Here is a 14,155-nt window from a genome sequence, read left to right on the forward strand (position 1 = left end):
GAAAAACGATTCATTTCACAATCTGGCAAATGACATTATTAGCTGCTGTGTATCATTCTTAAATTCTTCCCCTCTCTCAGTCCACCTTGCCTCTCAGCCACCATGTTGACCTCCAGTGGCTGGTGGAGTGGTCGGCTCGACTGGTGAGCAGCTCCTACGACGTGAAGAGCCCCAGCCACGTCTGGATCTTTGCCCAGTGTGTGAAGGACCCGTGGGTGCTCTGTCTGCACATCTTCTTGCGGCAGGAGCACCTGCCCAAACACTGCCCCACCGCCCTGGGATACGCCTGGCCTTACACTTTTACACGGCTACAGCTGCTACTGCCACTGGTTGACCCCAAGTACAAGAACACACATTAATTATTTTGTACCTTTTAGGCACTTAACTGTTACTTTAATAACGATCACGTATCTCATACAACAAACTATCTGTGTCTATGAGAAATTCAAATGTCCTGCCTATTCTCCTTTTGTCTTTCTGCAGCAGTCCAGTTAATGCTAAGAAGACCAGCACGGCAGGCTCCAGTGACAGCTACATCTCTCTTTGGCGTAACTACCTGATCCTGTGTCTAGGTGTGGCTAAGCCGAGCATCATGTCCCCCGGTCACCTCAGAGCCTCCACACCAGAGATCACGGCCACCACGCCCGACGGCAGCGTCACCTACGACAACAAGGTGTGTGTTTGTGCTAAAAAAAAAAAATGGAAATGTTTGGGATCATTTCCAGGTCCTAAAAAGCTTTGGAATTTCAGAAACTTCACGAAAAAGCCTGCAACTAATGATTATTTTGATTATTGCTTATTCTGTCGGTTATTTTTCGATCGATTGATTGATTGATTAGTTGTTAAGGATCTGAAATGTCAGAAAATAGTGAACAATTATTCATCACAGTTTCCCAGAACCAACCAGCCAAAGTCCAAACATTATAATATGTTTTTTAAATATTATAACAATACAAACAGAGAAAAGCAACAAATCCTCACATTGGAGACATTGTAACCAAAGAATGATTGATATCTTTGCATGAAAAGATTAATTGATTATCAAAGCAGCTGTAAATCGATTTATCGTTTAAGCTCTAAGGGAAAATATTGAATATATTGTTGCTCTGACCTGATGCACTGATGAATGTGATTTTAATCGTAAAGTATAATCTTCAGGCAGAGGGCTTTTTTTTTTTTTACAGTCACATTGGCGCTGTCATCATTAATAAAAAATAAAAAAAATAATAACTCAAACCTGGACTAATAATGATAGTGTAAGTAAGTACGTGAAGTGTATATTGTAACCAGCTTTTTGTAAATTTGGAAAATTGCATGATCAATGTTTTTGTATTTCTTTTTATCGCTTAGGTGATAGGCACTCCCTCAGTAGCCTGGCTTTTAAAACAGCTTGTCCCACTGATGAGAGCTGAGAGTTTGGAGATTACCGAGTCTCTGGTGCTGGGATTTGGATGCACAAACGCTCTGGTCTTCAGGTACTGGAACAGTGACATGCAGAAATGTACACCGACAATGCGCACAGAGCTTGCATTGTACACATGGACTTGGGTCAAGTGCTAGATATTGTTTTAGCTACTAAGATGTCAAATAATTTGTTAATTACAAAAAACTAATTTCTTAAAGGTCCTATCACATGGTGCTCTTTGGATGCTTTTATATAGGCCTTAGTGGTCCCCTAATACTGTATCTGAAGTCTCTTTCCCGAAATTCAGCCTTGGTGCAGAATTACAGCCAATAGAGCCAGTCCCACAATGACCTTTCCTTAGGACGTGCCATTTCTGTTTCTGTAGCTTTAAATGCTATTGAGGAGGAGAGGGGGGGGGGGGCGCAAAGTGGAGGGTGGGGGTGTGGCCTTGACCAACTGCCACTTTGCTTGTTTGCGAGCCATGATGTCTCTCGCTTTCTCATGGGTGGGCCAAATTCTCTGGGCGGGCAAAGCAGAGAAAGGGGAGGTAACCTTTCTCCTTATGACGTCATACGGAGGAGATTCCAGATTGGCCCATCTGAGCTTTCACTTTCTCAAAGGCAGAGCAGGATACCCAGGGCTCGGTTTACACCTATCGCCATTTCTAGCCACTGGGGGACCATAGGCAGGCTGGGGGAACTCATATTAATGTTAAAAAATCTCATAAAGTGAAATTGTCATGCCATGGGAGCTTTAATGTAATGCTCTGTTCAACAATCATAAAACTGCTTTTTGTCATTGTTATGTGACCCAGGTCTGTTGTTCTTTGGTGTGAGATTTTGCTTTGGCTGAGAATTAACACACAAAGCCTGAATGGAGGGAATGCCACAAAACAGATGTACATTAGATCACAATAGAAAATGGATGATGTGCTAGATTTGGTCCTTATCTCTCTACATAAGAAAGTCTTTTCACGCTGCCTTCTTCTATTATTGAATCCATCTGTCCTTACATTCTCTTCATAACTGAGATAAGCTGCATGCCTCTTTGACATTCAGAAAGAAAAGCAAAACTGCGTCACTGATGTAGAAGAGATTTTTTTAGAGGAACAGAGATGTATCACATTTTTTAAAAAGGACAGAGGTTCCATTATGAAAGGGAGGTATTTCATTTTAAAAGAGATCATCTATTTTTAACCTGAAATGTTTTCCAAAAGGGCAGCCATTGTTATTAAGGGGATTAAGGTCTCCCTAGACAAATTTGTCTAACATGACTGTGTTTGAGGATTAGTGGTTTAAGGGCATGTGACATTTGGGTTGCACAAGATCTGTTACAAACTTGTTCCCTTAAATCAGGCCATCCTCCATCTACAGGGAAGGAAATTTGATCAGTCGCATTTAGCAATGAAGCAATCAATTTATTTTTGCCCTCTCTGATCCTGTTTAGGGAGCTAGTCGAAGAACTCCATCCACTGATGAAGGAAGCACTGGAACGTAGGCCTGAGGTAACACACACACACACACACACACACACACAGTGAGAGAGAAACACACTGACAGCATTTAAACAGAATTAGATTAATTTTATTGATCTGAGACAGAAAATTGTGAAATCTACTCTTGATGAAATATGATCCTGGGTTAGACTTCTTTTATATATGGCAGTTAATAAGATTGTAGATGTATATTTTTTATGTTGTATATAGTGTATGATCATAGCTATTATAGATGTTTTTCATTGGTTAATGATTTATTGTATAGGAAAATGGACTATTTGTGCTGCTAATGTAAAGTTAAGTCTCTTTTCCTTTCAAGAACCAAGTATCCCAGTATAAACACAAAAACATATGTATATTAACACACATTTAGCAGTAAATGGAAAACCTGTCTGTTCTCTCAGAACAAGAAGCGCCGAGAGAGGAGGGATCTTCTCAGGCTGCAGCTGCTGAGGATCTTTGAACTACTGGCTAATGCAGGGGTTATCAGTGACAGGTAGCACACACATTTAATCCACTGAGTGCCCTCTAGTTGTTTTTTGTTTGCTCTTTCCTTATGTGCTTTGGCTCAGGTGTAATCATTAATGCTTTTTCCCTGTCGATTTAGATATCCATCCTTCTCTCACGTGCTGCCTTCTATAATTTCTAGCCTGCTAATGCACATGTAAAATTAGATTTCCATCTCCTCCTCTACAGCACCAATGGAGCACTGGAGCGTGATTCCCTGGCCCTGGGTGCCTTGTTTCTTGAGTATGTTGATCTAACCCGGATGCTTTTGGAGGCTGAAAATGAGAAGGAGCTTGACGTGCTTAAAGACATCAGAGCCCATTTTAGCGGGATGGTGGCTAATCTCATTCAGTGTGTTCCTGGTAAATCATTTTTTACTTATAATTCATAATACATTGGTCTGTTAGTAGTAGGAGTTGTAGTACCCGTGGATTTTTCCACAGACATAAGGTCTAATGTCAGCCAGACTGAAATGTACACTTGTAATCTTTGAGCATCTCTTTATTTTGACCCTCCATGTCTCTCTCTCTCTCACCCTCACATCTGCGCAGTCCACCACAGGCGCTTTCTCTTCCCTCAACAGTCTCTGAGACACCATCTTTTCATCCTCTTCAGCCAATGGGCTGGACCTTTCAGTGTCATGTTCACTCCCCTCGATCGTTACAGTGACCGCAACCACCAGATCACTCGCTACCAGTACTGTGCTCTCAAAGTAAGCAATACCCATATTTCCCAAACCTTACTACACAGCAGGAGTTACAGAAACCTTAGCGTTAACTCAACTTTTGTTTCCTAGGCCATGTCAGCAGTTCTGTGTTGCGGTCCAGTGTTTGACAATGTGGGTCTCTCCACTGACGGCTATCTCTACAAATGGCTTGACAACATCTTGGCCTGCCACGACCTACGGGTAGGTCAACTCAGGGATCAAATGTTGCCTCTAACTTGTTGCACAGGAGCTCTCTATGTGTTGTTGTTTTTTCGGGTACACCTTAGGAAGTTTTGAATAATTCTAACACAATCATACAGAACTCCAACACATTATTATTCAAGTCTTAAATTTTTCTTTAATGCTGTTGCTCCTTTTGTGCTAATCCTATCTGGGGATTAGTCCCTCTTCATGATAACACGTGTTTGCCCTAGGTGCACCGTCTGGGATGTGAGGTGGTCATCCTGCTCTTAGAACTAAACCCAGACCAAATCAATCTATTCAACTGGGCCGTGGACCGCTGCTTCACTGGATCTTACCAGCTGGCATCTGGCTGCTTTAAGGCCATCGCCACTGTCTGCGGCAACAGGTGGGCAATCATGCATTTGTTACAGTTGTTAGAATCTGCCCTGCTGACATTTGCTGTATCAAGACACTGAAGATCCACCAGCTCCAGCAAACCGCTCTATAGCTTTTAACGTCTTTGCTGGAATGTTTAAATGTGTAAACAATAAAATCAGAAATTTAATTTCCCACACTGCTCCAATTAAAGACAATTTCTCCTCTCATTGCCAGGAATTACCCGTGTGACCTTGTGACTTTGCTCAATCTGGTGTTGTTCAAGGCCTCAGACACCAGCAGGGAAATATATGAGATATCCATGCAGCTGATGCAGGTACATACACACATTCATAGAGGGTACATAAACAGTTCTGTTAAATACAGGTGCTGGTCATATAATTAGAATATCATGAAAAAGTTGATTTATTTCAGTAATTCCATTCAAAAAGTGAAACTTGTATAATGTATACATTCATTCCACACAGACTGATGTATTTAAGGGTTTATTTCTTTTAATTTTGATGATTATAACTGACAACTAATGAAAACCCCAAATTCAGTATCTCAGAAAATTATAATATTACTTAAGACCAATACAAAAAAAGGATTTTTTGAAATGTTGGCCAACTGAAAAGTATGAACATGAAAAGTATGAGCATGTACAGCACTCAATACTTAGTTGGGGCTCCTTTTGCCTGAATTACTGCAGCAATGTGGCGTGGCATGGAGTCGATCAGTTTGTGGCACTGCTCAGGGGTTATGAGAGCCCAGGTTGCTCTGATAGGGGCCTTCAGCTCTTCTGCATTGTTGGGTCTGGCGCATCGCATCTTCCTCTTCACAATACCCCATAGATTTTCTATAGGGTTAAGGTCAGGCGAGTTTGCTGGCCAATTAAGAACAGGGATACCATGATCCTTAAACCAGGTACTGGTAGCTTTGGCACTGTGTGCAGGTGCCAAGTCCTGTTGGAAAATGAAATCTGCATCTCCATAAAGTTGGTCAGCAGCAGGAAGCATGAAGTGCTCTAAAACTTCCTGGTAGACGGCTGCGTTGACCCTGGACCTCAGAAAACACAGTGGACCAACACCAGCAGGTGACATGGCACCCCAAACCATCACTGACTGTGGGAACTTTACACTGGACTTCAAGCAACGTGGATTCTGTGCCTCTCCTCTCTTCCTCCAGACTCTGGGACCTTGATTTCCAAAGGAAATGCAAAATTTACTTTCATCAGAGAACATAACTTTGGACCACTCAGCAGCAGTCCAGTCCTCTTTGTCTTTAGCCCAGGCAAGACGCTTCTGACGCTGTGTCTTGTTCAGGAGTGGCTTGACACAAGAAATGCGACAGCTGAAACCCATGTCTCGCATGCGTCTGTGCGTGGTGGTTCTTGAAGCACTGACTCCAGCTGCAGTCCACTCTTTGTGAATCTCCCCCACATTTTTGAATGGGTTTTGTTTCACAATCCTCTCCAGGGTGCGGTTATCCCTATTGCTTGTACACTTTTTTCTACCACATCTTTTCCTTCCCTTCGCCTCTCTATTAATGTGCTTGGACACAGAGCTCTGTGAACAGCCAGCCTCTTTAGCAATGACCTTTTGTGTCTTGCCGTTGTGCAAGGTGTCGATGGTCGTCTTTTGGACAGCTGTCAAATCAGCAGTCTTCCCCATGATTGTGTAGCCTACAGAACTAGACTGAGAGACCATTTAAAGGCCATTGCAGGTGTTTTGAGTTAATTAGCTGATTAGAGTGTGGCACCAGGTGTCTTCAATATTGAACCTTTTCACAATATTCTAATTTTCTGAGATACTGAATTTGGGGTTTTCATTAGTTGTCAGTTATAATCATCAAAAGTAAAAGAAATAAACACTTGAAATATATCAGTCTGTGTTGAATGAATGTATACATTATACAAGTTTCACTTTTTGAATGGAATTACTGAAATAAATCAACTTTTTCATGATATTCTAATTATATGACGAGCACCTGTATGTATTAATTGCACACAAAGAGGTGGGAAAGGAGAACACAAGCATAAAGCCTAAATCTGACCATGCGTATGAATAATATATTTGCAGGTGCTGGAGTCTAAGCTGTGTGCGTACTCTAAGCGGATGGTGGAGCAGAAGCCTGGTAATATTTTGTATGGAACACACGGCCCCCTGCCTCCCCTGTACAGCGTCAACCTGTCTCAACTCTCAATCCAGCTGGCCAGCATGTATCCAGAGCTCACGCTGCCTCTTTTCTCAGGTACATTTTTCAGGGACAATGTGTACACAGGTTATGTACCACATACTGGAATACTTAATTAGAAAATCCAGGAAACAGGACCAAGACTAAAATACTATTATGTTTCTTTTGTGGAGAACAGTACATCCCAGGTGCAGATGTAAATAAAAATCTCACTCCACTCCCTACCCTGTTATGTCTCCCTACATTATCATCTTCAGTGTTTCCTTTAGGATTTTTTTTTGCAGTGGGGGCAGGGCCGCACCCCAAATGAACTGACAACATAAGTTATACGACTTACAGTTCTCAAGGACGTACACACACGATCTCAACATGATTCTCTGACATAGACTGTAACAATGCAGCCCTATTGCTGATACCGTGGGGGGCAGAAATGTTGCCGTGGGGGGCCGCCACGGTCAAATCAACATAGAGGAAACACTGATGTTTCTACACCAAACACTGTATATCAGATTAAGGAAAAAGTTGCTGTTTTATCGTGACATTACTATCCAATGTGCTGAATACTAGTAGGATTGTCTCCAAAACAGCAGAATCTCTTTGAACCGTCACATTCAAAACTCTCAGGAGGCCAGTATTCTCCCTGAGACAGTTGTTAGATTTGCTCCCAATGTCTTTCTCCTGTTATTGAACACATTGAAAGAATGCTCAGCTTCCTCAAGGCACTTCTAACATTAAAATTCTCTGACATTTTTTTTTTTTACCTGTGCAGAGGTGAGCCAGCGTTTCTCAACCACCCACCCCAACGGCAGGCAGATCATGCTGTCCTACCTGCTGCCCTGGCTTAGTAACATTGAGCTAGTGGACACGGGGCTCCTACCCCCTGCCTCAAGCCCCTGCACACCAGAGGAAGAACCTTGCGGTCAGGGGCAGGGCATGGGTCTGTCCCCTAGTCTGAGAGGCAACGGCTGGGGCTCCCTGCAGGCGACCTCGCTGGTGCTCAATAACCTCATGTTCATGACTGCCAAGGTAGGAAGCCGTGTTTGTGAAATGTTTCCCCCTTTTCCAGTGAAATCTCCTGCCTTTCAACTGCATTTTTTCTTCACATTATCAGTATGGAGACGAGGTTCCTGGCCCAGAGATTGAGAATGCCTGGAACACTCTGGTGTCCAATGAGAGGTGGAGCAACAACTTACGGATCACGCTGCAGTTCCTTATCAGCCTGTGTGGAGTCAGCAGTGATACCACACTATTGCCTTATGTAAGTGTAGTCTGTACACACCGACACACTACTCGAAAGAAAGTGGCCTCTTGTTAAAACCCCCAGTTTTCAAACTGATTTAAATACCATAACAAATGTGCAGGGATAATGTGAATGAATACTGTATATATATATATATATATATATATATATATATATATATATATTTATATGTATTTTTTTTTTTTAGATCAAGAAGGTGGTGATCTACCTGTGTCGCAACAACACCATCCAGACTATGGAGGAGCTCCTGTTTGAGCTGCAGCAAACTGACCCAGTTAACCCTGTAGTATTGCACTGTGACAACCCTCCCTTCTATCGCTTTGCTGCCAGCAACAAAGCCTCCACCTCACAGACAGGTGAGAGGAGACGTTCCTGTCATATTCTATATTTTCATCTCAACATTGGCTTTGAACTTGATAGCTTTTTATATGACAGATGGCTGACTGTACTGTATTTTTGAAGATTGTCTCTGAAATGTCTTATGCGTAGGCACCACGTCCAGCAGTAACACTGTGGTGGCTGGTCAGGAGATCCTGACAGACACAGATGAGAACAAGCTGGTCAGAGAGAGTGAAGAGCGGTCAGTATTTGTGTTGTATACACAGTCTCCCAAGAGGCTTGTGCAAGTAGATAAAATATGTCAAACATGTCCGCATCGAATCAGTTACGCAGCGATATTAACATAAACGTTTTTAAAACCTTTCAGTCACAAAATAAGACTGTACACTTTTCAAACTCTGAAACTTTTAATGTCATGCATTTTCTCTCAGCATGGCCAGGGCTCACAACAGACTGGAGTCTCGCTACAGCAACAGCTCCTGCGGCTCCTATGAGGATGAAAAGAGTAAGTTGTCTTTGTTCTCATGAGAATGAATGAACAAACTTGCTGTACTTGTACAATGTGCACTCACACACACAGCCCACAGGGAATCACAGCTGAAAGAGCTCCAGGACAAGGATTGTTCCTGTCAGTCCATTGTGTTCGCCACTTTATTCTAAAACCTTCATGCTAATTGTAACTGATCCCCTCCATACAGACATAAATGTACAGATTGACAGTACATTGTTTTTATGGTGAAGGCACTGTTCACACACTGTTCACACACTGTTCACAGGAATCAATAGCCAAATAAGCACAGCTTTTCTGGTGTTGCTAGGCCTGAAACCTGTGTCTTATTCACTGCATTTCATTTTTGTTGTTTATGTTGTAGTTGTATATCAAACATGTTATGTGGATACGAGCCAAGATCCACCACTGTCCCCTTTGACACAGATTTAACCACAACCACACTGGTACCCAGTCTATCTTTAGCAAACGTCTGTGTTGGGAGGCTTCCAGGCGTGAGTCTGCTGCAGGTAGTCCTCATGTGACTAAGCATGTGACTGTTTTAGAGGTGCTGGTAAAAAAATGCGTACGCTAAGCTAAGTTAGCCGTCTGTAGTTTCATATTTATCATACAGATGTGGTATGGGTGTCAATCTTCTCGTTAACTCTTAACAAGAAAGCGAATAAGCGTGTTTCCCAAAATGTCGAACCTTTAAGCTAAATATTAAACATCATAAAATAAATACAGGTACATAAAAGACTTCAACTTGTATTGAACCATAAATGACTTTAATTTCTCATTACAATCAGTACATTTCAATAGTTGTAGACTAAAGAAAAGGAAATACACTATAGTGTAGTAGTAAATTACAGTGCAACACCTGCAAACATGCTGAAGAACCACTTAGTTGTTGAATATGGACTGCGACTTAGTTCATGTTTGGAATTCCACGTGTTTTGAATAAGCTGCATTGGGGTGGTTTGTAAATCACCTGTCACATTAGCTGTTTGTCACTGCTTCAATATTTACATAGGGAAAACTTTTTTGTGCTTGACGGTCTATGGTCAATGTATTATGCAAAGATATCATGTTCATAGAGAGAGCCTCATGTGTGTGAGATATACTGTATGTTTCAAGTATATTTTTATTAACTAAATCTTGGGATTGGTCTGTTTTTATAGCTGACCCACTCCCGCCATATGCTGGTTGGCTGCTGGGTGTTCTGGAGACCAACCATCCTCAGCCGTTACCCATGCCCGTTAACGGAGGCTGCTGGGCTCCTCTGGTTGACTACCTCCCAGAAACCATCACACCTAGAGGACCACTGCATAGGTACACACAAACAAGCATAGGCACAAACTGTACAGAAAATCTACTCTGAAGCAACCACAAAAATGACACGCAGAAAACAGACTCAGAGTTGGAACAGTTATCAGCAACGTATCAGCAGAGTCAGCAAAGCAAGGTTTTTTCTAACACGGGCGACTTACACCGACCCAGATGTGATCAGATGTGGTCAGGTGTGATAAACTCGAGCACAAAATGAAACCCAGGCAGCTTGCTCTGTCTCTGCTATGTAGAGAATAAATATTAGAAGGGGTCTACTAATTCATCTTCTCCACCTATCTCGACACCTTAAAAGTCATTACTGAAGATGAGATGAAAATGAGATTCTGTATCTGCAGTTTGTCATGTTAATTATCATTCAGTACTAAGACACACCTCACAATTCCAGCAGCAATATATACACAAAACTAGTTTACAGTATAAAACTTGTATGTGTACTGAGTGACAGATCCATCCATCCATCCATCCATCTTCATCCGCTTATCCGGGGTCGGGTCGCGGGGGTAGCAGCTCCAGCAGGGGACCCCAAACTTCCCTTTCCCGGGCCACATTAACCAGCTCCGACTGGGGGATCCCGAGGCGTTCCCAGGCCAGGTTAGAGATATAATCCCTCCACCTAGTCCTGGGTCTCCCCCGAGGCCTCCTCCCAGCTGGACGTGCCTGGAACACCTCCCTAGGGAGGCGCCCAGGGGGCATCCTTACCAGATGCCCGAACCACCTCAACTGGCTCCTTTCGACGCAAAGGAGCAGCGGCTCTACTCCGAGCTCCTCACAGATAACTGAGCTTCTCACCCTATCTCTAAGGGAGACGCCAGCTACCCTCCTGAGGAAACCCATTTCGGCCGCTTGTACCCTGGATCTTGTTCTTTCGGTCATGACCCAGCCTTCATGACCATAGGTGAGGGTAGGAACAAAAACTGGCCGGTAGATTGAGAGCTTTGCCTTCTGGCTCAGCTCTCTTTTACAGTCTAGCGGTGCGATAAATTGAATGTAATACCGCACCTGCTGTGCCGATTCTCCGACCAATCTCCCGCTCCATTGTCCCCTCACTTGCGAACAAGACCCCAAGGTACTTGAACTCCTTCACTTGGGGTAAGGGACTCATTCCCTACCTGGAGAAGGCACTCCATCGGTTTCCTGCTGAGAACCATGGCCTCCGATTTAGAGTACTGATCCTCATCCCAGCCGCTTCACACTCGGCTGCGAACCGATCCAGTGAGTGCTGAAGGTCACAGGCAGATGATGCCATCAGGACCACATCATCTGCAAAAAGCAGCGATGAGATCCCCAGCCCACCGAACTGCAACCCCTCTCCACCCCGACTACGCCTCGATATCCTGTCCATAAATACTACAAACAGGATTGGTGACAAAGCGCAGCCCTGGCGGAGGCCAACTCTCACCTGAAACGAGTCCGACTTACTGCCGAGAACCCGGACACAGCTCTCGCTTTGGTCGTACAGAGATTGGATGGCCCTGAGAAGGGACCCCTCACCCCGTACTCCCGCAGCACCTCCCACAGTATCTCCCGGGGCACCCGGTCATACGCCTTCTCCAGATCCACAAAACACATGTAGACTGGTTGGGCATACTCCCAGGCTCCCTCCAGGATCCTTGCGAGTAAAGATCTGGTCCGTTGTTCCACGACCAGGACGGAATCCGCATTGTTCCTCTTCAACCTGAGATTCGACTATCGACCGAACCCTCCTTTCCAGCACCTTGGAGTAGACTTTACCAGGGAGGCTGAGAAGTGTGATACCCCTGTAATTGGCACACACCCTCTGGTCCCCCTTTTAAAAAGGGAACCACCACCCCGGTCTGCCACTCCTTAGGCACCGTCCCAGACTTCCACGCAATGTTGAAGAGGCGTGTCAACCAAGACAACCCCTCCACACCCAGAGCTTTAAGCATTTCTGGACGGATCTCATCAATTCCTGGGGCTTTGCCACTGTGGAGTTGTTTAACTACCTCAGCAACCTCCACCAGGGAAATTGATGCCAATCCCCCCTCATCCTCCAGCTCTGCCTCTACCATAGAGGGCGTATTAGTCGGATTTAGGAGTTCCTCAAAGTGTTCCTTCCACCGCCCTATTACCTCCTCAGTTGAGGTCAACAGCGTCCCATCCTTACTGTACACAGCTTAGATGGTTCACCGCTTCCCCCTCCTGAGGTGGCGAATGGTTTTCCAGAAGTACCTTGGTGCCGACCGAAAGTCCTTCTCCATGTCTTCTCCGAACTTCTCCCACACACGCTGCTTTGCCTCTTTCACGGCAGAGGCTGCAGCCCTTCGGGCCCTTCGGTACCTTGCAACTGCCTCCGGAGTCGTCTGGGATAACATATCCCGAAAAGACTCCTTCTTCAGTCGGACGGCTTCCCTGACCACCGGTGTCCACCACGGTGTTCGTGGGTTACCGCCCCTTGAGGCACCTAAGACCACAGCTCCTCACCGCAGCTTCAGCAATGGAAACTTTGAACATTGTCCACTCAGGTTCAATGCCCCCAGCCTCCACAGGGATGCACGAAAAGCTCCGCCGGAGGTGTGAGTTGAAAGTCTGTCGGACAGGGGCCTCCTCCAGACGTTCCCAATTTACCCGCACTACCCGTTTGGGCTTACCAGGTCTGTCCAGAGTCTTCCCCACCCCTGACCCAACTCACCACCAGATGGTGATCGGTTGACAGCTCCGCCCCTCTCTTCACCCGAGTGTCCAAACATATGGCCTCAGATCAGATGAAAGCGATTATAAAATCGATCATTGACCTTTGGCCTAGGGTGCTCTGGTACCAAGTACACTTATGAGCATCCCTATGTTCGAACATGGTGTTCGTTATAGACAATCCATGACTAGCACAGAAGTCCAACAACAAACAACCACTCTGGTTTAGATCAGGGAGGCCGTTCCTCCCAATCACGCCTCTCCATGTGTCTCCATCATTACCCACGTGCGCGTTGAAGTCCCCCCAGCAGAACTATGGAGTCCCCGACTGGAGCCCCCATGCAGGACTCCACCCAAGGTCTCCAAGAGGCCGAATACTCTGAACTCTTGTTTTGGTGCATATGCACAAACAACAGTCAGAGTTTTTCCCCCCCACAACCCGCAGGCGTAGGGGAGGCGACCCTCTCGTCCACCGGGTTAAACTCCAACGTAGCGGCGCTCAGCCGGGGGCTTGTGAGTATCCCCACACCCGCCCGGCGCCTCACACCCTGGGCAACTCCGGAGAAGAAAAGAGTCCAACCCCTATCCAGGAGTATGGTTCCAGAACCAAGACTGTGCGTAGAGGTAAGCCCCCACCAGATCTAACCGGTAGCGCTCCACCTCCCGCACAAGTTCGGCTCCTTCCCCCAAAGAGAGGTGACATTCCACGTCCCCAGAGCCAGCCTCTGCTGCCCGGGTCTGGTCCGTCGAGGCCCCTGACCTTCACTGCCACCCATGTGGCAGCGCACCCGACTTAGCGGTTCCTCCCACAGGTGGTGGGCCCATGGGATGGAGGGATGTCCGCCACGTAGCTTTTTCGGGCTGTGCCCGGCCGGGCTCCGTGGCAAACCCGGCCACCAGACGCTCGCTGACGAGCCCTCCATCTGGGCCTGGCTCCAGACGGGGGCCCTGGGCTTCCTCCGGGCAGGGTCACTTCATCCCTTCCTCGATTTTTCATAGGATTTTTGAACCATTCTTTGTCTGGCCCCTCACCTGAGACCACTTTGCCTTGGGAGACCCTACCAGGAGCACAAAGCTCCAGACAACACAGCCCTCAGGTTCATAGGGACACACAAACCTCTCCACCACGATAAGGTGATGGTTCCCGGAGAAGGAGTGACAGATTCTTTCTGGAAATCACTTTTTTTTTTGCTCGCCGTTGT

At 45.5% G+C, this 14,155-nt stretch overlaps 1 protein-coding gene across 8 annotated transcripts in view; it reads left to right on the forward strand.

Annotated features, from left to right (window-relative positions):
* Nucleotides 1–14,155, forward strand: part of fryb (furry homolog b (Drosophila)) — an 80,878-nt gene that overhangs the window by 44,424 nt on the left and 22,299 nt on the right. For all 8 annotated transcript variants that reach the window (XM_078266245.1, XM_078266240.1, XM_078266241.1 and 5 more), the window contains exons 22-38: nucleotides 81–340; nucleotides 484–673; nucleotides 1,351–1,475; nucleotides 2,852–2,909; nucleotides 3,305–3,396; nucleotides 3,597–3,769; nucleotides 3,959–4,119; nucleotides 4,204–4,314; nucleotides 4,548–4,702; nucleotides 4,909–5,008; nucleotides 6,753–6,924; nucleotides 7,637–7,893; nucleotides 7,979–8,125; nucleotides 8,316–8,484; nucleotides 8,618–8,708; nucleotides 8,899–8,972; nucleotides 10,136–10,286. In XM_078266245.1, the coding sequence (XP_078122371.1) occupies nucleotides 81–340; nucleotides 484–673; nucleotides 1,351–1,475; nucleotides 2,852–2,909; nucleotides 3,305–3,396; nucleotides 3,597–3,769; nucleotides 3,959–4,119; nucleotides 4,204–4,314; nucleotides 4,548–4,702; nucleotides 4,909–5,008; nucleotides 6,753–6,924; nucleotides 7,637–7,893; nucleotides 7,979–8,125; nucleotides 8,316–8,484; nucleotides 8,618–8,708; nucleotides 8,899–8,972; nucleotides 10,136–10,286 (2,486 nt within the window). The remainder of the gene's footprint in view (nucleotides 1–80; nucleotides 341–483; nucleotides 674–1,350; nucleotides 1,476–2,851; nucleotides 2,910–3,304; nucleotides 3,397–3,596; nucleotides 3,770–3,958; nucleotides 4,120–4,203; nucleotides 4,315–4,547; nucleotides 4,703–4,908; nucleotides 5,009–6,752; nucleotides 6,925–7,636; nucleotides 7,894–7,978; nucleotides 8,126–8,315; nucleotides 8,485–8,617; nucleotides 8,709–8,898; nucleotides 8,973–10,135; nucleotides 10,287–14,155) is intronic.

This window comes from Sander vitreus, chromosome 13, assembly GCF_031162955.1.
Source record: "Sander vitreus isolate 19-12246 chromosome 13, sanVit1, whole genome shotgun sequence".
Classification (NCBI taxonomy): domain Eukaryota; kingdom Metazoa; phylum Chordata; class Actinopteri; order Perciformes; family Percidae; genus Sander; species Sander vitreus.